The following is a 21,386-nucleotide window of genomic DNA, read 5'->3' on the forward strand; positions in this document are numbered from 1 at the left end:
AGAAGCCGAGGGCCGGCCAATCCCAGCCCGATCAGGGACCCGAGCCGCGTGCGCCTTGCTGCGCGTCCGAGTACAGTCGCACCGCCCTCCTCCCCAGCCTCCTCCGCGCGCCCCGCGGCTCGAGCGTTTAAAGCTCTGAGTCCTAACGTGAGGTGCCCCCTTCTGATTGGCTGCGCCGCGGCCACCAATCAGCAGCTGCCACTCGGTTTGCCTGGAGCGCACAGGCTGAGAGAGGGAGAGAGGGGGAACAAAGGCGGCAAGCCAGAGCCGACGAGACTGGGTCGTGGCTGCGATTGGCCGGCGGCGATGTGGGCGGGGCCTAGGAACCGGCGTAGGGTGGGGCTCCGGGAAGGCCTTGGAGCTTGGCAGGAAAAACACGTGTCCTCAGTAGAGCAGTGGAGATAGTGGTTGTTGGCTCTGCCCCCTGGGACCCCTAGAGGCTGGGATCGATTTGGCCGAGGGATCCGAACCAGTCTGTTAATGAGAAGAGAACGAGACTCTCCGCTCGTGGGCTTCTTGTTTTCTTTTTTTCTCCTTAAGCAAATAAGAGCATTTCTTTCCTGGGTTACAACACATACTGGGTTTGGAGAGGGGATGAGCATGCAGCTAAGGGAATCCAGAACTAGGATTTGGGGAAGCTTCTCTCCGTGGTTTCATCTATGAATATGCCATCAGGTGTGTGTCTCAACTTTGCCTCGAGTTATTTATTTCTCTCGTGATTTTCTGCAAAATTGAAATACCAGTTAAGCAAGCCTAGGGGTCTACAAAAGCCTAAATATAACCTTGAGGTTTTCCCTCTTGACAACTTAAGAAAACTAGGTTAAGGTAATGATTTTTTAATGTCAAAGCTGTGGTATATATTAGGGTTTGATATTTATTTAATGCCTAGGATTAGTATACCTGCAGAGTTACAGAAGAAGAACAGAGGGAACGCCCCTCAAGCGTGCAGGAGCATCTTTCCTTGTATACAGATTATTAAGTGAGGAAGAAAGCAAGCCAGGCTCTCACAGGCTTTAGCAATTAGAAATTTTTAATTTAATATGTTCTTATTAAGCTGCTGTGAACCTGATGGTTTCCCCTCATTTTTGTAGGGCAGAAAGACATTTAAGCCAGAGCATAACTGAACGCCAGAGTACACAGTAAGTGATTTCTTAGAATGCTATGAATGCAGAATACGGAACTGTTCAGTACCATTTTAAAAAACACTTCAAAAAGATAGACTCCAACCAAATTTGTTTTTGGCATTCATGGTAGTTTCCTATCAATTCTTGCTAAACTGAGAGGAACGAGAGCACCATTTACCCGGATGTGGAACAAGTACAACCAATTTCACTAAGACACTTTGCTGAAGCAAGGTGTAGGAGGAAACCTCTCTATGAAATCAACATTGTACTACTTGTGAAATTAAAGTAATATGCACTTTTCAGAAGCATTTAGAGTATAGCAACAGAAGTTCATTCAACAGCAAAACATTTTTTCAAGTTGTAAAGCTCTTTGTTCCTTTTTATCCCTAAATCTCATCTGATTTGGTTATGGGTATAAGCAGGCTGGGAGACCACTGTGCTGAGGGAAAGAAGGGAGAGCGAGAATACTTTTATGACTGTCTCCAAGATCTCCAACTGGTTATGAGTACAGAGAGATTATTCAGTCATAGAACTGGCCCCAGGCTGGTCCCCAGGGCTGCCGTTTAACATGATTAGGGTTTTCTTTTTTAAGTCATAATTATTCTTATGTTTTTATTGATTGATTTTAGAGAGAAAGAGGAAGAGAAGCACTGATCTGCTGTTCCACCCGCCCATGCATTTAGTGACTGATACTTGTATGTGCTCAGACCAGGGATGAAACTGGAAACATTGGCATATCAGTATGACACTCCAACCAACTGAACTACCCAGCCAGGGCCGTAACTATTCTTGTGAATATGATGTCTGGCACCAGTGGGGGACAAACAAGTAGTAGGTACTGCTGTATTGTTACGGGTCAGGAACCCCAAGCTTGAGAAGGTTGACGCACTAGTGAAGGGCAGAATAGGGAACACCCTGTTCTGATTAGGTCATGTTTGTAGGCCAGTTTGAACACGTGCTTCCCTCTTCTGCCACACAGCACTCAATCCACTGAGCCACACTAGCCAGGGCTATTTTATGCTATTTTAAAGGGCATTTACAAATTAAAAAAACCCTGTTCATCGCAAATATATGGAAGTACGATTGGGTTTTGTTTATTGATTTTGTATCCTGAAATCTTGTGAAGGTGCTAGGCTTGTAATAGTTTTGGTAGCTTTGTTGTAGATTCCATTGGATCATCTACATAAATTATGTCATCTGCAAATAAAGACAGTTTTACTCCTTTTTAAAAAAAAGTTACTTATTTTCAGAGAGAGGGGAAGGAGGGAGAAAGAGGAGAGAAACATCAATGTGCAAGAAAAGCATCCATTGGTTGCCTCTTGCACGCCCCACACTGGGGACCTGGTCCACAGCCCAGGAATGTGCCCCAACTGGGAATCAAACCGGTGACCCTTGGTTCTTAGGCTGGTGCTCAATCTACTGAGCCACACCAGCCAGGGCTCTTCCTTTTTTTTAATCCTCATCTGAAGATATATTTATAGATTATTTTTAGAGTGAGAGGAGGAAGGGGATCAAAGAGAGAGAGAGAGAAACATCGATGTGAAAGAGAAACATCCATCAGCTGCCTGCCGTACACACCCCCACCAGGGCCCAAACCCCACAACCTAGGTATGTGCCCTGACCAGGAGTTAAATCAGCAAACTTTCAGTGTACAGGACAATACTCCAAACAACCGAGCCACACCAGCCAGGGCTGATTTTTTTCTTTCTTAAATGTTTAGAATTCTCTACTGACATTTTGTTTGTGGGAAAGAACAATAAATTAAATTTCCATAGTAGATATAGGGCTTTACAGGTTATCTATTTCTTCTTGAGTGAGCTTCGGTAGGAGTTTGCCTATTTCACATAAGTTGTCAAATTTGTTGGCATTAAGTTCATAATATTCTCTCATTGTACTTCAAATAACTGGAATTTGTAGTGAGGTCCCCTGTCATATTGCTGATATTGATGACTTTTGTCTTTTCTCTTTTTTATTATTAGTTTCCAAGAAGTTTAAATTTTTTTGGTCTTCTCAAAGAATGAGCTTTTTGGCTTTGTTAATTTTCTGTTTTTGATTAAATTGATTTCTGCACTAATCTTTATTTCCTTTCTTCTTCTTCCTCTAGGCTTCATTTACCCTTTCCCCCCAGTTCTTGAAGTGGAAAACACTGGAAATGTGAACGTGTGTGTTATATGTGTGTGTGTGTGTGTGCGAGTGATATGTAGAGATGTCCTCGCTCTGCCCACTGAGAGGGCCTGGGAGTAGTAACACCCAAATATCGGTGAGCACACCTAGTCCCAGACCTTGCCTTCTAACCCACTTTCTGTTCAAAGGAACCAGGGCTCCTTGGAGAAACCACCAACTTCAGCACTGGGACAGGAAAAACAGAAGAAAAGCCTGGAAGAACTTGGGCCAGAGAAAGCACAGAAGGTGCCCAAGGATGATGGCAACGTGCCAGAACAACACGGAAGGCCATCTAAGAGGGCTCCCGCTGTCCAAATTTGGGACACTTAGAGGATCGGGACAAACACGGACAAAGATTATAATCCACCGGATAAAAGAGGAAACGATGAGTCCGCACTGATACTACACAGATAGAAAATTTGATGAGGAATGGGATATTGACATGATTTCACAGTACCTCTGCACAAAATCACAGAACACTTATTAATGACAAAGAGGGACAAAAGCAACTTCAGAGCGGGGAAGTCTGGCAGACATGACTTAACTAAGTGATCTATATGAACCTCTTCGGTAACGGAACAAACTGGAACCGTGCACTACCCCGCCAGGTGCAGTGAGAACGCAGCATCACTTCTTGGCTATCCCTGCGAAGACAAGAGCCTAAACCGAAGCATGAATCACGTCCCACACACACAGACTGGGGAGCAGTCTACAGAATAACTGCCCTGTGTTCTTGAAAACCATCAAGGGCCTCACAGCCCAAGGCTGTCTCTTTTTTTCTAGAAACTTTCTCAGGGCTGAAGCCAGCATGCTGCAACACCTGAACTTTTTTCTTACCTACCAAGCCCCCGGTGCTAAGCATTAGCGCTTCATGTTGTGGGTCCTGAGATACAACAGGTGACAATTACTACATAACAAAGACTGTCAACTTCTAAGAGCAAGACAGTCGTTACTTCCCTCCAACCCACTTCCTCTATGCAGCCAATTCCATATTTTAGGATCCATTTATGTGCGAACCCTCATTCTTTTAACAATTGCCATGTCTTAGGACTCTTGGTTTTGCAATAGAAAACTCAACTCCAACACATCTCAAATGATAAGGCAATCTTACCGGTTCACCTACCGTAGAGTCCAGGGATGGGATAAGTGCCGGCAGCTCAAGGAACGGTAACAGGACAAGGTTCCCCTGGCTCTCGATTCTGTTTCCTCCTTGTTCATTCACATCCAGCAGGGAAGAGGGTGTCCCCCCGCCCCCTGCCATGTAGATCAAATAGAATGAGGAAGTGATAACAAGCTTTTCAAGCAGTGAAAGGTACAGGTTGTTTTCTTTTCTCCCTGCATGAAAACTAAGAGAATGGGGGAAGAAGATAATTTTCTGGACAGTTACACTGTGCTTAACATGTTGTTACCACTATATGAATGACTCACTGAATCACCGCTGCATCTTCATCTGCAAAAGAGACTTAAAAGTAAATATATGTGGCTGGGCACTGTCCCACAGACCAAAGGGTCGCTGGTTTGATTCCCGGTCAGGGCACACTCCTGCGTTGCAGGTACGGTCCCCAGTCAGGGTGTGTGCAAGAGGCAACCAATTGATGTTTCTCTCCCTCCTTCTCCCTTCCATCCCTCCTCTCTAGAACCAATAAACGAAAAAAAAATTTAAATAATAAATAAATATCCATGACTTTAAAAGTCACTGAATAGGTAGAGCAGGGGATCCTGCTGATGAAGGGAATGGCTGCCTGGGAAGGGCGAGCCAAGCAGCAAACAGAAAGACCTGTGGAAATCTGTGTGGTCTTTGATTTCAGGAATTTCTCTCAAATTTTCAATAAATACCATGAATAGAGAGATCAGTCTCATAGATATTCCTTATCACGTGGGTGTAACGTTCATTTATTATTATTGATTTTAGAGACAGAGAGAGGAACATTGACTTGTTGTTCCACTTACTTATGCATTCATTGGTTGATTCCTGTTTGTGCCCTGACTGGGGATTAAACCCAGAGCCTTGGGGTATCGGGATGATGCTCTAACCCACTGAGCTCACAGGCCCGGTCTGTTGTAAAGTTCTAGTCCTCATCAGTTCTACTCCTGTGCTCAGAAATAGATGGAGGGCCACAAGATGCAAGGGCGCCCCCTCCTGGACCCATGAACACGTTTCCTTTTGTCTCAGGACGGCTTCACACCTGTCCTCACCAGTAATGGTTGAAAGCCTTCTACCTTTGTCCATATCGGATCAGGAGTTCTGAAACAGATCTTCAGAAGCCAGACTTTTCATATGTAAAACAGGCAAGGCTTTGGTGACATAATACCAGGAAGAGTTTGTGATCATTTTACTGGTCCTCTTTCCAAAAGTTAACATAAGCTGCAAACAAAGCAGATTCATACCCAGGAAAAGGTAGGACACTGAATAAATATGCCCTTGTTTTATAGGCACAGTGGGGAGAAAACATAAAGAAGTCAGTCATTGGAACCTCAGCAAATACTCATTTCTAACTGGAGAAACAGGACCTAAAATAAATAGTTTCTTTTTAAAAAAATATTTATTCTTTTTTATTTTTTTAAAGATTTTATTTATTTATTTTTCAAGAGAGGAGAAGGGAGGGAGGAAGAGAAACATCAATGTGTGACTGTCTCTTGTGTGCCCCCTACTGGGGACTTGGCCTGAAACCCAGGCATGTGCCCTGACTGGGAATTGAAACGTCCACCCTTTGGTTTGCAGGCCAGCACTCAGTCCACTGAGCCACAGCAGCCAGGGCAATAGTTTCATTAAATGAACATTTGAGCATATACCACAGGACACAGTGATGTAAACATTGTGCAGTCTTGTGGGACATAGTCGTGTAAACATACTATATAGTACTGCCTGTCTGGTAGAGTCTGCATGGAACTTTCTTCAATGTTTTCAGTGCGACATCTTAAAAGCACTCATGTTTATGAAAAAATAAATATAGAAAGTTATGTCTGCAGAATTCTCTACAATTGATACTGCTTTTCATTCCAATAATATGAAATTTACACTGAAAACTGACTATTTGCCCCAAGAACACATTAGAAATGTCAGAAAGAAATGGTAGATCATCAATGAACTTCTTCAAAACCTTCTCCATGCAAAATCAAAAATCACTTTCCCTAGAAGAAGGTGACAAAGGGGAGGAAGGAAAAGGCCTCATAGCTTCCTGATAACCTGAAAAATGTAGTGCACACACTTGATTAGGTAACCACCATCCAAGAGAAGCAATGCTGTGAATATTACTAATGAATGTCTATTAAAGGAAAGAAGTACCAGGAAATATTTGTTGAAGGGAAGGTGGGAGAGCACAGAACTGGAACTCCAGAAACCTACGCTGTATTGTCAATCACTAGCTACGTGACCTGGAGCAAGTCACTTCAGCCTGTCTGTAACTCACTTTGCTCGTCCATGAAAGGAGGGCGGTAGGTTACCATCTCTAAGGGTTCTACCCTGAATACTATTTATTTATTTATTTTTGCACTAGAGAAAAAGGCAGTAAGAAATTGTCAGTTTAGGCTATCAGGAAACTGCGTTCTTGTCACCCCTGGGGTCCTTTAAGACGTAAATAAGGGTTGCAAGCATCATCATCATTTTCTACAGAACTTGTTAAACAGGAGTCCCTACCACTGCAATTTGGTATTGTACTATCATATGCAACCCCCCCTCCATGGGACTCTGTCCTTTTCTCAGCCATAATGTCCTCTGTTCTTTTTCCCTCCATTCTGTGCCTCCCCCCTCACCAACAGTATTCCCAACTCACAAGCTGAGTTTCAGGAACAGGAACACTCAGAAAGCCCTGGGCTGACTGTAAAATCAGTGGTTCTGTGTAGGGCTTTCAAGCCAGTGACTGGTTCGACAAATGTTCGCAGAGCGCCCCCTGGGGGGCACAGGCTGGATGGATAAAAATAAAAAAGCAGTCTGCTTCAAGCAATTCGGAGTGCGGGTGGGCGCACGGATTCCCCTACACCACCCTCCGCGGCCCCCAGCGCACCAGCTCGGGTCGGCTGTGCCAGGGCGGCAGATCTGATAGCCAGTCCGAGCAGCCTGGACCGCATCTCCCCACGGCATGAATAGCCCGAGCCGGCTCCGTCCTTCTGCCACCGTGGACCGCCTGATAGCACCTGCAAAGCCGGCCTAGGCCAAGCCACCCCGCCGATGCTCAGCGTGGGAAGACCCCAGTGGGCTGGGCAAGGGGGGCTCCGGGGGCGGGGCCTCCGCCAATCAGCCCCACCCTGCGGCTGCCGTTGCCCTGGGGACACGCAGGGCATCCTGGGAATGTTTCCTTCCCTGCTACCTTCCCTAAGTGTGGACTCGACTCCTACAGCGCCGCCTGCCGGCAGGAGCACCCAACAGCCTCCGGCGTCGTTCGGTAGCAAGGCAATTTTTAACAGCGTCCCGAAGACCCCGGGCTCTCTGGACTCAGACTGGAATTAACGCAGCTAGGACACGCTAAGAGGGCTGACTCCTTCCTTTTGTGGTTACACAAGGTTGGATTTAAATTGATCGGCATGTAAATCAGGGAATTGGGTCACGTGTAACACTGTATTCTCCCGCCTCAAATTTTGCTACTCCGAATTGTCCGTTTTAAATATGAAATTGCGTATGTACATGCCGGTTCACTACTCCAACCACCTCCCGCCACCCACCCGCTTACCATGGTGGGTTTTCACTGTTTCAGGCAAGATTTAGGCTACCTTGGGCTCAAGGCAACTCCCCCAGCATCTATGAGGAACTTGGGAGGGGTGGGGTGGGCAGTAAAGGAGGCAAAAAGGTAAACTAATGGTGGGTAAAGGTTAGTAAAATTTGTTATTGTGGTGTCAGTACTAGGCTCTCCCGCCACTCCCGGCGAAGGCCGGCCCCTGGCCAAAAGGAATGTGTGCTGGCTGGAGAATGGATTGTAACTCCTTTCTTATCTCCTTTTGGGAGCAGCTTCTTGTCCAGCAACTGCTGCAGGTACACTCTCACATGTAAGACTAGAGCGGGAAAAAATCTTTCTGCCCCTATACTTCTAAATCTCTAAAGGAATTTTTTGGTGTACTTTTTCCCCTTGATTTGCTTGATGTCTTTTTCCCAACTCTCTTCCCCCTACGTTTACACCATATATATGCACTTATGATTAAGATATAGATATGCTTTTTACAAACTGAAATAAAAGGACCAAAGATTCTACAGAAAAATGGGCAAAAGGCTAGTATTTGTACAATTCATTTTCCTCCACTTCTTTCCTTATCTTCTACCTGATGGATCCCGGGTTCTATATCCTGGGAGATTTCTTTAATCCTAGTATAAGGTATTTTATTTTAGCAATTAGTTTTTTCTTTTATTTTCCTAGAACTTGCTTTTGTCTCCAGATATTTCCTTTTTCATAATATTATGTTCTTGTTTATAATAACAGTGCTTTCTCCAATTTTCTGACTATTCTTTTTAAAAATTTTAAAAAAGATCTTATTTATTTATTTTCAGAGAGAGGAGGGGAAGGGAGGGAGACAGAGAGGGAGAGAAATATCAATGTGTGGTTGCCTCTCATGCGCCCCCCACTGGGGACCTAGCCGGCAACCCAGGCATGTGCCCTGACTGGGAATCGAACCATCAACCCTTTGGTTCATAGGCTGGCACTCAATCCACTGGCCACAGTGGATATTATATATATAATATTTGAAGCTAGTGTTCCACAGAAAGTCATCTGTGATATATTGTTTCATAGTAATGTCTATTACAGTTTACCGACGGTCTCATTTTCTGCCATCCCTCGGAATTTCAGGTCAGCCGTTCTGTGACATGAAACATGAACTCTCCCGAAGTCAGGAATTCTTTGTGTGAAAGACAACCCTCTCCCTATAGCATAAACATTCTGTGCTCACAGAACCCTCACCTAATGTACCAAATGCAGTATTTTGCTGGATTTCTACTTGTATCATGTTTACTTACAACATTTGCTTGAAAACTCTCCACACTAAGCTGTTGCTGCCTGCTATTTTATCTGAACTTGGATTTTAGTCATTTTCTCAGTCACTCTGTCCATGGATGGGAATCTCACTCACTCACTCAGCTTCAAAGAGCATCTCTGTTCTGGTACTCCCAAATCAACACCTCCTTTCCCAAACTCTTCTCTAAATTTTAGTACCACATATCTTGGCACCTTCGGTTTTGTTTCTTCAACTCAGCTTAGCCAAAATTCTGCTGAAATTACCAGCTTTTCCTTGGTGGAACTATTTATGGTCACTGTGGAATCTGCTGTGGAAACTTCAACACTCACATAAACTATGCTTCAGAGAACTCCTTTTATTATCATCAGTTTCCAAACAAATCAGTCTACACCAAATCTAATGTCCTATTAGGCCTGCAACCAAACTCACTGGACTTAACCTCCCAGTTTAGGATAGTACTATGAAAAAAGAGAAGGGGAGTTGACAGGTAACAGCAGCGCTGGAGGGATTTCTGGTTTAAATTCTAGCTCCAGATTTCAGAGCTAGCTAAGCATTTGAGGGGAAGTTACCACTTAAGACGGCAGGAAAAACAAATGCCTCTTTTTACCAATGGAAATGTAACCGTGATGATTTAAGAAAGAAAACCCTTTGTGGTGTCTCACACGCCTGACTTGTGTTCCATTCTGGCTCAGAAAAGGGCCCCAGTTCCCGAAACCTGTGCAGCAGTGGCGTGGCTACCGCTGCGGAGACCCCGGGCTCTCCCCACCCGCTGATGGCTTCGGACTCCCCGTGTCTCAGCTCCAGTCGGCCTCGATCATCGCGAACAGCTGGCTGAGCCGCTTCTGAATGTCGGGCCCACTCGGGGCCCGACAGGATTTCGTGTGCACTCGGGCGTGTTCGGCAAGTTTAGACTTATAGATGAAGCCCTTTCCGCAGTCGCCACAGGCAAAGGGCCGCTCGGGCCTGTGTATGCGCTGGTGCCTAAGCATGTGTCCCTTTTCCCGGAAGTTTTTGTCACACTCAGGACAGTGGAAAGGTCTCTCCCCCGTGTGCAGGCCTTGGTGGCTGAGCAGCTGTGCCTTCAAGCGGAAACTCTTGTCGCACTTGGGACACTGAAAGGGCTTCTCCCCCGTGTGTGTCCGGATGTGCTCCACGAGTTTCGACTGCTTCGCAAAGCCTTTGCCACACTCACAGGAGAACGGCAGCTGCCCGCTGTGCAGCAGCTGGTGGGCCTTCAGGTCGGCCTTCACGCGGTAGCTCTTGTCGCACTCGGGGCACTGGAAGGGCCTCTCTCCCGTGTGCAGGCGCTGGTGATTCAGCAGCTGCCCCTTGAGGCGGAAACTCCGGTCACAGTCGGGGCACTGGAAGGGCCTCTCCCCGCTGTGCACGCGCAGGTGCTCGGCGAGCTTGGACTGCCTGGTGAAGCCCTTGCCACACTCCGCGCAGGAGAACGGCCTCTCCGCGCTGTGGGTGCGCTGATGGGCTTTCAGGATGCCCTTCAGGCGGAAGCTCTTGTCGCACTCGGGGCACCGGAAGGGTCTCTCCCCGCTGTGGACGCGCAGGTGCTCACGGAGCTTGCACTGGTGGGTGAAGCCGCGGCCACACTCGCCGCAGGAGAACGGCCTCTCCCCGCTGTGTCGCAACCGGTGGGCTCTCAGCATGCTCTTCAGACGGAAGCTCCGCTCGCACTCAGGGCACTGGAAGGGCTTCTCGTCGCTGTGCAGCCGCTGGTGCCTCAGCAGCTGTCCTCTCTGGCGGAAGTCCCGGCCACACTCGCCACACCAGAACGGCTTCTCCCCGCTGTGCACCCGGGCGTGCTCGGTGAGTTTACACTGCTTGCTGAAGCCCTTGCCACATTTCCTGCAGGAGAAGGGCCTCTCCCCACTGTGCACACGCTGGTGGGCCTTCAGCAGGCCACTCAGGTGGAAGCTCTTGTCACACTCCAGGCACGGGAAGGGCTTTTCTCCCGTGTGCGCCCGGACGTGGCAGGCGAGCCTGCCCCTGGTAGAGAAGCACTTGTCGCATTCCGTGCAAGAGAATGGCCTCCCCCTGGCGGGGCAGCACTGGAGGGCGACCTCCATGCCCCCCGTCAGGTGGCAGTGCTCCTCACGAGCCGGAGAGGGGCCCGGCCTCTCCCCTGAGTGACCACTGCTGGGCTGGAAGGCCCCAGGGCCCTCTCTGCAGGAGTCTGGCCCCGCCCTGCTGCGCTGGCCCTGGGGGGCCTGCGTGCTGTTGTTGGGGAGGAAGCTCTTGTCACACCTGGGGCACGGGGAAGGCCTCTGCCCCTGGTGCGGGAAGTGGGGGCTCAGAGGGGCCTGCCTGTGGTGGACGCACACGTTACAGTCAGGACTCGGCAAGGCGCTCTTCCCTGCATGTGTGGGCAGATGTCTCAGCAAATCCTGCTTCAGGCGGAAGCTCCTCCAACATTCGAGATATCGGCAGCGCTTCTGGCCCCAAGGGGCGCTCCACTGATGCTGCGGATCAGCGTGTTTGCCCAGTTTCTCCCAGGCCCCGCGCGGATGCTCCTTCAAGTGGCTTCTGCAGTGCTTCTCTAAGGGGTTCTTCCAAAAGCTTTCCCTGCAGACAGGCCGAGGGGGCTGGGCGCCCTCCCTGGAGGGTGCTTCCTGGGAGTCTGGAGCTCTGGGGTTCGGGATTCTTTCTCTCTGCAGGGGCTCCCCGGAGTGGTGGACTGCCGGGAGCAGAGTCCATGGATCGGGTCTGTCTGGCTTCACGAGGGCAAGGCCTTGGTCAGGCCTGAAGGAAACATCTTCACTTTTTCCTGATAAAGGTTCAGAGGAACATGGACTCTCAAGAGACTCCACCCAAAAATGGCGTTCAGGTTCTCCGGAATTCCCAGCTTGCTGGCTTCCTGAAATTGAAACCAAAAATCTAGTCAGAATTCCTGCCTGTGGCATGACTAAATGCCTTATGTCACCAGTAAAGTGACCCGTAACAGTCACTGTGGTGGCCTGTGAACCCAGTTTCCACGGAGCTGTACTCGGGGTACATTTCCGTTGGCTCTCTTTCATGACCAGGAATTTGGTGAGGGTCTGCTGGAACTCAACCGAATGGACTTTCTTAGAATAACACTGAAAAGAGGAAAAGACAGGTCACAAATGTAGGGCCGGCGCTCTGGAGCCGACTGTCTGGGTTTGAATTCATGTGTCCACGGCAGCGTCTGTCAAGCTAACCTCTCTGGGCTTCAGATCCTTCTGTAGAAGCAGGGCGGTAAGACTGCGGGCGAATTACAGGGGTTCACGTGTGCAGGGTGCTCAGCACAGGCCTGCGTGCTGCATGTGCTCTGTGGGCATTCCCCACTGTCAGACCCCAGGACCGTCAGGCTCACCCCGCTGTGATGCGCAGGCACCCCAGAGTCCAGGAGGGATGGCAGCGGTGTTCCTGGCTGGCCCTGACTGACCCGAGGCTCAGTGTGACCCACGAGCGGTCCCTAAGCCGGGCAGCAAGGCCTCGCCTGTTCCTCTCTCGTCACGCTCTCCTTCCAGAACCCGTGCCCCTAACCACTATGCCCAAGTGCCTCCTCTAGAACACAGCAGAGAGCAAGCCTCCGCCCAGCCAAAGAAGGAGACAAGCTCGGAGAATTGGAACTGAGAGCCTGAATGTGACATCATAAGGACAGGGCTGATTTCCTCATACTTACTCCAGAACTGCTGTCCCTCAACAACCGGGCCAAAATGCAGATCGGCAGGGTTGCAAGTTATGTTCCCTGATTTCTGTGGTTCTCCTAACTTCCTGAAGAGCTCTGCCCCCTGTTCGATCCGGGAGATCAGTTCAGGTTTGGGAAGTCCGCCATCTGCACAGAGAAGCCAAACGGGAACTTGGTTTTCTCGAGTGTGACATTTAAAGCATACTGAGTTGTTTTTAAATTTCTCAAAATTAACTCAGGACAATGTATGAGAAGAGATGTCAAAAAACAGACTATAGCCCTGACTGGTGTGGCTCAGTGGACTGAGCACTGGCCTGAAAACCAAAGGGTCGCCGGTTCGATTCCCAGTCAGGGCACATGCCTGGGTTGAGCGCAAGGCATGTGAAATGCAACCACACATTGATGTTCTCTCTCTCTTTCCTTCTCCCTTCCTTCCATTCTGTCTAAAAATAAATAAAATCTTTGAAAATATAGTTTTAAATAAATACAAGTGCTTTTTTCCAAAAATAAACAAAATATACATTTACATAACATCAAAAAGAGTAAAATTCTTGGAAATATATTTAATAAAAAATGCAAGACCTGTATAATAAAAACTGTAAAATAGTGTTGAAAAAAAATTAAAAGTCCTAAATAAGTGAAAAGATATCCCATGTTCATAAACTGGAAGAGTTGGTATTGTTAAGACGACAATATTCCCCAAACCCAATCTGCTTTTATTGGGGGGGGAGGGGTGCAGTGGGAGGGTAGAAATTGACAAACTGACCCTAAAAGCAACAGGAATCAGAGCAGTGTGGAAGTGACATAAGGACAGATACACAGACTGAGAAAATGTAGAATCCAGAATCCACAAATAAACTGACACTCATGGCCAACTGGTTTTCCAAAAGGGTGCCAGGAGAATGCAATAGGGGAAAATAGTCTCAACAAACGGTGCTGGGCCAACCGGATAACCATAGCATAAGTGGGCCCCTCCCTCACACCATATAGAACAACTAACCCAAAACAGGTCAGAGACCTAAATGTAAGTGCTTCGACTGTAAAACTCCTAGAAGAAATCATAGGAGTGGATCTCTGTGACTCTGGATTAGGCAACGGTTCTTAGATATGGCCCCAAAGGCTCTAGCAGCAAAAGAACAAATAAACTAGACTTCATGAAAATGGAAAGCTTCTGTGCCTCAGAGGACACCAGGAAACCTACAGAATGGAGAAAATAGTTCCAAATCATGTATCTGATAAGGGCCCAGTATGCAAAACAAATAGAGAACATATAATTCCACAACAAAAAGCCAAGTGGCCCAATGTAAACACGGGCAAATTGTTTGAACAGACATGTCTCCAAAGAAGATAAAAGAGGATGCCCAACATGGTGAGCCACTAAGGAAGTGCAGACACGACCACAAGGACGTACCGCTGCACGTGCACTTGATTTTGATGCTTGGGCTATTCTTTTCGGGTGGCACATGGTTAATGGCATAAGATTATATTTATTCCTCTATAGACTCAATCATTGGTTCTTCAGTAATAATGCAAATCCAGTAATGTAATGTCTTAGATTATATGTTTCAGAAACACTCTACAGAGAGAACCTGGAAAAATTATGGTAATGAAACAAAATCTAAGTATCAGAAACCTTCAATGTAAAGGAAATGGTACGGTTGTCAGGAACTGGCAGGAGAGGTGGAAGGAAGTATAGGGGAACTAACCACCTTATCTTCACACCTAAAGGAGCCAAGCGATGTCACATCAAGTTGAAGGCCCATAATCTAGGAGTTCATTATTTAACTTACAAAGGCATGAAAAAACCGATCAAAATCTGGGGAGAAAGGGAGAAAAAAGAATGGTAGCGTGAGATAATGCCTCATTTTTCCTAGTAATGAGTTCATTAATGCAGCACGAACGTGAAAAATCAAGAAACAGAAGTGTAAGCATGCCACTTAGCACAGACTGAAGGAAGCCCCAGTAAGAACTAGAATAGAGATGGTTAAAAGTGGTTGCCTTTGGGGAGTGAACTGAGTGAGGGGGTAAGCGGTAAGCATGGGGCAAGAGAGTGTGATCATTTGATGCTTTTCTGAAAGCCCTGTTCTTTTTTAATTGATAATAAAAAGAAATATAAAAGACCCTGTAAGCAGCAAGACTAAAAAGAACCATCCCCACAACCTCGCAGAGACAGCTCAGGGACAGTGGTGCCAAATCCCACTGCAGGGAAAGGAACACTAGCTTTTCCGAAGCACGTGGACACCACTGGAAAAGACTCAAATGCCAGAGGTTAAAGGATCCAGACACTTCATGGGTATGCGCTGCTAGGCATGCGCCTACGTGGACAGTCCTGGAACCTGATAGCGTGCAGTGACTGAGTGCCCTGGAACGTACTTCCCTAGTGACCCCCAACCGCCGCACATTCCACGCTGTCTCCCATATTCTCACGTAACAGTGTCTACCTTTGCGTAAGGAGTAGCAGCGCTGACGAAGTATTAACAGAAGAATATGGGGTGAAAGTGCCTTGCAGAGTTTAATTTCTGAGAATTCTGGCTACCTGACAGGTAGGAACATCCAGTGACTGAGCCCTTTTCCAGGACCCAGGTCCAGACTGACCCACCAAGGTGAACACTGCTTACCTAGAGAAGCCAGGATCTCATAATTGGTTCTCATCACACGCTTGTAAAGCTCCTTCTGCCAGGCCTCTAGATTCTGCCATTCTTGCTCTGAGAAGTAAATGGCAATATCCTCAAAGGTCAGAGGTAGCTGAAATAAATGTGTAACACACACAGTCACAACTGCTTCAAAATGACTCCAGCTCCTTCTCATCACTTAGATGACTTTGGGAGTGGACACCGTTTTTTGCCTGTTTGGCAGCTTCTCCCTGGGGAGCGGCTCCTCCTCTGCTCCAGGGATGTGGTTCTGTTGTTAACCACAACCCCTTCCACATTCCAAAGAGGATCCAGCACGGTAACCTTCCCTAGTAAGACGAAATATGTCACTTGCACCTCTGCCAGCACAGGATGTCCTTAAGACTTACTATTTTTTTTTTTTTGCCAATGTGTTGGGTAAAAAACTTGTATTTCATTGTTTTACTATGCATTAATCTGTGAGGCTTAGCATTCTTTTCATACTTTTTTGGGGGTCTACATACCTTTGTGCATACCTGTCCATACCCTTTGCTCTCACAATCTTATATTAGGGTAAGTAACTCTTTGACTGACTGGCAAATGTTTTTCTCCCATATATCCACTGTAATTTGACTTTATCTTCTGCTATTCTGACCCTTTCATTTAGTTCAAAATCTAAGTCTTTTCCACAGTGTTTCCAGCTTTTTCTTTCATTTCCTAAATCAAAAGTTCATACAAATATTCTACTAATTTTTTTTAACACTTAGACTTGCAGTTTAATTCTACAGATGCAATTGGCATCTTTATTTATGTACCATGGAGAGCCGATCACACAGCACTATTAAATAAGTACACCAACTCCTTCTCCACAGATTGAAATACCAACCTTCAGCCTTTGCATGTACAGTGGACCCTCGAAACACCCAGCGCCCAGGCAGTGGAAAAACTGTGTACAACTTTTGATTTTCCCAAAACTTCAGCCATCCCTCAGTATCCACAGGGGGTTGGTTCCAAGGCCCCTCAAGGAAACCGAAATCCACAGATGCTCAAGTCCCTTATGTAAAATGTTGTAGAACGAGGCATAAGCCGGCTGCCTCCACCTGCAGATTCTCAACTGAAGATCAAAAATACTGCTTTTCACTGCAGTTATTTGAATCCACAGGTGTAAAACCCGATAGGGAAAGTCAATTGTATATTTATTAAAAACTGTATGAGTAGAAGTGGACCACGCAGTTCAAACCTGTGCTGTTCAAGGGTCAACTGTATTCGAGTTTCACGTGTGAATCTATAGATTCTGCTAAACCATCCGCGTGTACCTGACTCCAGTACCTACGCGATGCTGTAATCCCAGGGGGGCAAGTCTTCCTCCCTCCTGCTCTCTTTGCCAAGCTACTGTTGTGAACTCCTGGAATATTTATTCTTCCTTATTAACTCTAAAATTTTTTTAAAAAGCACATTGGGACTGTTCAAATTGCATTAAATCATATATGCATTTAGGAAAGATCGATATCATCCAAGAACATGTCTGACCACTCCCTTTACTGGGTCTTGTTGGATATTCTTCAATAAACTTAAGAATTTTCTTCATAAATGTACTGAATATGTTTTATTAACTTTATTACTGGTATTCTGTGATTTTTCCAACAACTGCGAAGGGGACCGCCTCTGTCACCTCAAATCATTAGGGTTGAAAAAGCAGTGATTTCTGTAAACTCACTTTGTACACAATTCCTGTAGCACATCTGTTTGTCCGTCCTAACAGTATTAAGGTTTTGGTGGGATACAATCATAATTTTCCAGTCAAATAGTTTTTTCCATCTTTTCTCAAAGCACACTGCCTTTTTCTTATATTATCGTACCTGTTAGTACCTCTTTTGCAGCTTCAGGATTTAGTATCCAGATTTGGGAGCCTTGGTCTATTCTAGAATTATAAATGATATTCTTCTGAATCCTACATAATGTTTTTATACCTTTATCAGAACAAGAACTTTTCCCATATGAAACTTATTTCTCATAACAAAAAGGGACCTAATTCTTTTTTCCAAAATGATATTCAACAGACACAAAATTTATTAAATAGTCTGTTCTTTTACCATTGATTTGGGATCATTTTTTTATAAACTAGTTTTCCATTTATATTTGGGTACATTTTTGTTGCACTGGTGAATCTGCCTATTCTTGCTCCAATATTGCACTGTTTCTTAGTTTTAGCGAGTATTTTGCTATTTAAAAGGGCGTGGCCATCTACCACCACCTCCATCATTTTTTACAGGGAATTGTCTTGACTTCTCTTGTCCATTTTCTTTTACATAAGTAGAAAAAACAGTTTGCCCAACTTACACAAATTCTATTGGGATCTTGATAGGAATACACTGAGTACATGGATTAATTTTGGGAGAACTGGATCTCTCAAATATGGGGTCTTCCCTCCCAGAAACATGCTATATCTTTCATTTATCTAGATATTTCATGTGCTTTAATAAAATTTATAGTTTTATTCATATAGATATAATTCTTGATAGGTTCATTCCTAGCAATTTTAGAGTTTTAGTTGCTACTGTGAGAACTGAGTAGGAATATCCAAAATGCACACGTGAATACCTTTAAGTACCTGTCTGACCCTGTGTGACCAGCTCCACCTTTCCACACCTGGTGTTGTAACTTGCTGATTTCAGGTAATGTTCCTTCCACTACTTCACCATAACTCACAAGCCCCACTCCTTCTTACACCCACTTCCACAAGAAAATTTCAGGTAGGTCTCAAGACATTATTTCTTAATCATTTAACATGCATAAAATGGCTGTTTTTATTAGGTTCCTATCCTTTATTATTTTTTGGTCTTTAAAACATTTTTAAAATTTATTTTAGAGAGAGGAAGTGGGGAGGAGAGAGGGAAATATCAACTTGTTGTTCCATTTATTGATGCATTCATTGGTTAATTTTGTATGTGCCCTGACTGGGGATTGAACCCATAATGGAACAATGCTACCTGGCCAAGGCTCCTATCTTTTCTTTTTAACATGTAGCTGACAAACTTCTTTTTTTTAATTAATTTTAGAGAAAAAAACATCAATTCATTGCTCCACCCATTCATGTATCCACTGGTTGATTGTCGCATGTGCCCTGACTGGGAACCGAACCCGGGACCCTCCAGCCGAGTGAGGCACCCAGGCAGGGCCTGCACTGACAAACGTTTTGAGCGTTGTCTGCCCAACACCATTTCTCCCATAAGCTATGGTTTTTATTGTATGATTTTGCCTGGCATTGTGATTTTTAGAATTGCATGATGTATGGTAGAAGAACCAAATGTGTGTTTTTATCTCTGTTAAATGTACTTATTCTCTTCTTTTCTGTAAATTCCTTAAAGAAAATTTTATTTATTTATTTATTTTGAGAGAGAAGGGAAGGAGGGAAGCATCAATGTGTGGTTGCCTCTCACACGCCCCCTAGTGGGGACCTGACCCGCAACCCGGCCATGTGCCCTGACTGAGAATCAAACCTGCAATCCTTTGGTTCATAGAAACGTGCTCAATCCATTGAGCTACACCAGCCAGGGCAAATTTCTTACTTTTTAAAAAAGATTATTTATTTATTTATTTTTAGAGAGAGGGGAAGGGCAGGAGAAAGAGGGAGGAAAACATGATGTGTGAGAAACACCAATCAACTTACTCTCTCAAGCCCCAAACTGGGGACCTGGCTCAAAACCCAGGCATATATATGCTCTGACTGGGAATGGAAATGGCAACGTTTCGAACCGCAGGCCAGTACTCAATCCACTAATCCACACCAGCCAGGGCAATTCCTTACTTTTATTTTTTTTAATAAAAAAATAAGATTTAAAAAAAAGATTTATTTTTAGAGAGAGGGGAAGAGAGGGAGAACGAGAGGGAGAGAAACATCAGTGTGTGGTTGCCTCTCGCATGCCCCCTACTGGGGACCTGGCCTACAACCCAGGCATGTGCCCTGACTGGGAATCGAACTGACAACCCTTTGCTTCGCGCACTCAACCCATTGAGCGACACCACCCAGTTCCTTACTTTTAAATAAATGTTTTTCAAAAATGTTCAAAAAGCCTTCATTGTTTATGACTTCAATTTTCAGAAGTTTAAAAATCCAGAAAAATAACATTATAACAACCATCTTTGTATTTACCATTGATTTCATAAATTTAACATTTTTTCATCAAATTTCCTTTTAATAAATCAGAATATGACACATGAAGTTCAAGTCCTCTTGGTCTCCTCTTCAATCTTGTTCCTACGTTCAGTCCTAGCTTCCTCCCTTCCGAGAAGCAATCAGTATGATGAATGTGGTAACTTGTCAGTCCATGTTTTTAATTTTTAATATGCATACATATCTGTAAGTAATATATACTATTGCTTGTCTTTTATACAAAAATACTTAATTATACTCCAACTTGGATTTTCCATTCCATATTTTGAGATCTGTCCATTTTGATAGAGAACAGATTTATTGTAATTTTCCATAGGGTTCCATTGTCTGAATGTCACAATTTTTAACCATTCTTTTAACCCTTGCCCACTCACTGTTTTCAGTTCTGTGAATTGCCTGTTCATGTCCTTTGTCTGTATTTTTACTAGGTCACCTGTCTTTTCATTTCTAGGATTTCTTTATATAATTTGTACATTGAGTGTTAACTACATTAGGTTGCAAATGCTTTCTCCCAGTGTGTCTAAATCTTTTAATTTTATTAATGCTGTTTTATACTAGACATAATTTTTTTATTTTGATGTAAATATATCGATCTTTTCTTAGGTTATTTTGATTTCTGATATTTTGTTTTATGAAATCTTTTTCTACACTGAGGTTATTCTACATTTTCTTCCAAAAGGCTGAAATCTATTTTATGTTTGGATTTTTAATATACATAGAATGTAATTTTTTAATAGTATACAATAGTGATTACCTCAATGTGTCCCCCCCCCCATGGAAAAACCGGTATAGCTTCCGTTTATCTGTCATTTCCTCTATAAATGTACTGCATTGTATTTTCTATATTTAATCCAAGAAATTATGTCTTTTGTTGAGATTAACAGTATTTTTTAATTAACAATCTCATGAATTCGTTTAGGAATGAGCAAAAACGTTCAACATGAAGTGCATATAGGAAAACATAATAAAAATAATGGCCACTCCCTCTAAACCTCGGTTTCAACAAAACGCTAATGAAATATGTACTCCAGTTTTTACGTCCCCTTCTACTCCTTCCAACGTCATCATCATCATCCTTCCTGCGTACACTCAACACAAACTTTGACACGTTAGCGGCTGAATGATGGCATTTAAGCCGCTGCCAAACATCGCTTCAACCACGCAGAATCTTAAATCTTTTAAAACGCTTGCTCTGAATTCTACAACGAAAGCTGGCTGAACTGTAATATACGTCGCCAACCCCACTCCTCCTTCCGTCCTTTTCCCTGTCCGCTCCCCGCGCGCCCGGGAGCCCCAGGCTCGGCCGGGTCCACGCTCGGCTTAGTTCAGGTGCTTGGCCACGGACGAGCGCCAGGAGCGGCGGTCACCAGCTCCGTCCTGGGTCGGACCCCACAACCCGAGTCTAGAGCGACTCCAGACAGCGCCCCACCTGTCCGCCGCCGGCCCGCCAATCTGGAGACCGAAGACCCGCCCTGCACCTGGGCGTCCCCTCGAGGGACCCCTCTTACCGGAGCCAGCGCGGCCATGACCCTTCGTGGTTCCGCCCGGCCCCCGCGGCCGTGCCACAGAACCACCCCCACCGCCACCATCCACCGCCCGCCGCCTCCCGCTCCGCCCCGACGTGCAGGCCCCGCCCCAGTGCACGCTGGGACTTGCGGCCGGGCAACGCCCCGCCCCACAGCGCCCCCTGCGGGCCGGGAGGAGCGAACGCC

General features: G+C 45.5%; 1 protein-coding gene across 3 annotated transcripts; it reads right to left on the bottom strand.

Annotated features, from left to right (window-relative positions):
- Positions 1-8,893: 8,893 nt before the first annotated feature.
- Positions 8,894-21,278, bottom strand: LOC112308273 (zinc finger protein 786). Of its 3 annotated transcripts, none has more exons than XM_024564457.3 (4): positions 21,183-21,278; positions 15,510-15,636; positions 12,886-13,038; positions 8,894-12,096 (listed from the first exon to the last, which is right to left on the bottom strand). In XM_024564457.3, the coding sequence occupies exons 1-4, from the start codon at positions 21,261-21,263 to the stop codon at positions 10,022-10,024; spliced, it is 2,436 nt and encodes an 811-aa protein (XP_024420225.2). In that variant the 5' UTR covers positions 21,264-21,278; the 3' UTR covers positions 8,894-10,021. The 3 variants fall into 3 exon arrangements, with proteins under 3 accessions (XP_024420225.2, XP_071077813.1, XP_024420224.3); XM_071221712.1 differs by having other exon boundaries at positions 15,510-15,596; positions 21,183-21,265; XM_024564456.3 differs by having other exon boundaries at positions 21,104-21,238.
- Between the last annotated feature and the right edge of the window lie 108 nt (positions 21,279-21,386).

The sequence above is a fragment of the Desmodus rotundus genome, chromosome 6, assembly GCF_022682495.2.
Source record: "Desmodus rotundus isolate HL8 chromosome 6, HLdesRot8A.1, whole genome shotgun sequence".
Classification (NCBI taxonomy): Eukaryota; Metazoa; Chordata; class Mammalia; order Chiroptera; family Phyllostomidae; genus Desmodus; species Desmodus rotundus.

Coding starts and splice junctions, on each gene's coding strand:
- LOC112308273 (XM_024564457.3), bottom strand. CDS start 21,263: ATGGTGGCGGTGGGGGTGGTTCTGTGGCACGGCCGCGGGGGCCGGGCG. Junction 15,637..21,182: donor TCATGGCCGCGCTGGCTCCG/GTAAGAGGGGTC, acceptor CATTTATTTCAG/CTACCTCTGACCTTTGAGGA. Junction 12,097..12,885: donor TGAGGGACAGCAGTTCTGGA/GTAAGTATGAGG, acceptor TTTCAATTTCAG/GAAGCCAGCAAGCTGGGAAT.